Source organism: Miscanthus floridulus, chromosome 13 (genome assembly GCF_019320115.1).
Source record: "Miscanthus floridulus cultivar M001 chromosome 13, ASM1932011v1, whole genome shotgun sequence".
NCBI lineage: Eukaryota > Viridiplantae > Streptophyta > Magnoliopsida > Poales > Poaceae > Miscanthus > Miscanthus floridulus.
In genome coordinates, this window is record NC_089592.1 from 6,109,689 (window position 1) to 6,111,046 (window position 1,358).

The window sequence follows — 1,358 nt, forward strand, 5'->3', positions numbered from 1 at the left end:
AACGGAGGCCGCAACAAAGGCAAGGCAAAGTGTGAGGACCAAGATGAGGGCCCCTCCACGCAAAGGGGCAAGAAAAACAAAAAGGATCGGCGCCGACCGGCCAACACCGCATTGGTAGCCACAGCTAATCGCGTGGGCAAGTAGCCCCAACAGGGCCTGCCTAACCACTTCAACAAGCTCATGGATAGCCCATGCACCAACCACACCTACCCCATCAAACACCTCTACAAGGACTACGATCTCCTCAAACGTTTCCTCCGACAGGCCGGCGGGCTGAAAGAAGGAAACAGCAAGGAGGCGGCAGCCAAGAAAGGAGGCGTGGCGAGCAAGGTCGGGGATAGCTTCCCCGACTCCCAGGAATGCATCATGATCCTTGGGGGATCCGATGCCATCTACTCCAAGCGCCATCACAAAGTGCGCTACCAAGAGGCATGCGTCGCTGAAATGGTCGTCCCCTCCTTCCTTTGCTGGTCAGAATCTCTAATCACTTTTGATCAGAGGGACCATCCGTCCCACATCGCTAGACCAGGATGCTACCAACTCATCGTCGACCCCATCGTCCGCAAGAAGTGCCTCACCAAGGTGCTGATGGACGGAGGCAGCGGCCTCAACATCCTCAACGTCGACACCCTCAACGCCATGCGCATCCCCCGGTCGGAGCTCCGACCAATGAGCTCTCCCTTCCACGGCGTGATCCCAGGAGCGCAGGCGTACCCGCTCGGACAGATCGACCTGCCCGTCATGTTTGGCGACCGAGCCAACTTCCGCTTGGAGGTGCTCACCTTTGAGGTGGACTTCCCGAGGTCTTACCATGCCATCTTGGGGCAGCCATGCTATGCCAAGTTCATGGCGGCCCCCAACTACATCTACCAAAAGGTGAAGATGTCAGGACCGAATCACATCATTATTGTGGGTAGCACCTTCTCGCACGCCTTAACGTGCGACCATGAGCATTACGAGCTCGCCACTGCCGTCATCAACTCTTTCAAGCTCCCGCGCCTCGGGGAGTTGTCGACCCTAGCAGTCCCGGACTGCAACAAGCCAACCTCTTTGACTTCCTTCCTCCCACTTGAGGAAACTAAGGCGGTGGGGATCGACCCTATACGGTGACCAAAGTGATCCGATCGGGCACCTACCGACTGAAGGACGACAACGGCGATGTTCTCACCAATGCTTGGAACATCGAACAACTACGTCGTTTCTTCCCTTAGAAATTCAGTCTTACCATTATTTATTCAATGTTCGCTCCTACAGAGCACCTCGACCCAAACACTTTCGGCTTGGGTCGCTCGGGGTCTCCACGGAGGTGCGGTACCACCTCTCTTTTTGTTTACTATCATATGATAAAATAACTTTCT

General features: G+C 55.4%; 1 protein-coding gene across 1 annotated transcript; it reads left to right on the forward strand.

Moving 5' to 3' along the window:
• The first annotated feature begins 639 nt into the window (after positions 1-639).
• Positions 640-1,110, forward strand: LOC136499333 (uncharacterized). Its single transcript, XM_066495025.1, has one exon. The coding sequence runs from the start codon at positions 640-642 to the stop codon at positions 1,108-1,110; it is 471 nt and encodes a 156-aa protein (XP_066351122.1).
• The last annotated feature ends 248 nt before the right edge of the window (positions 1,111-1,358 follow it).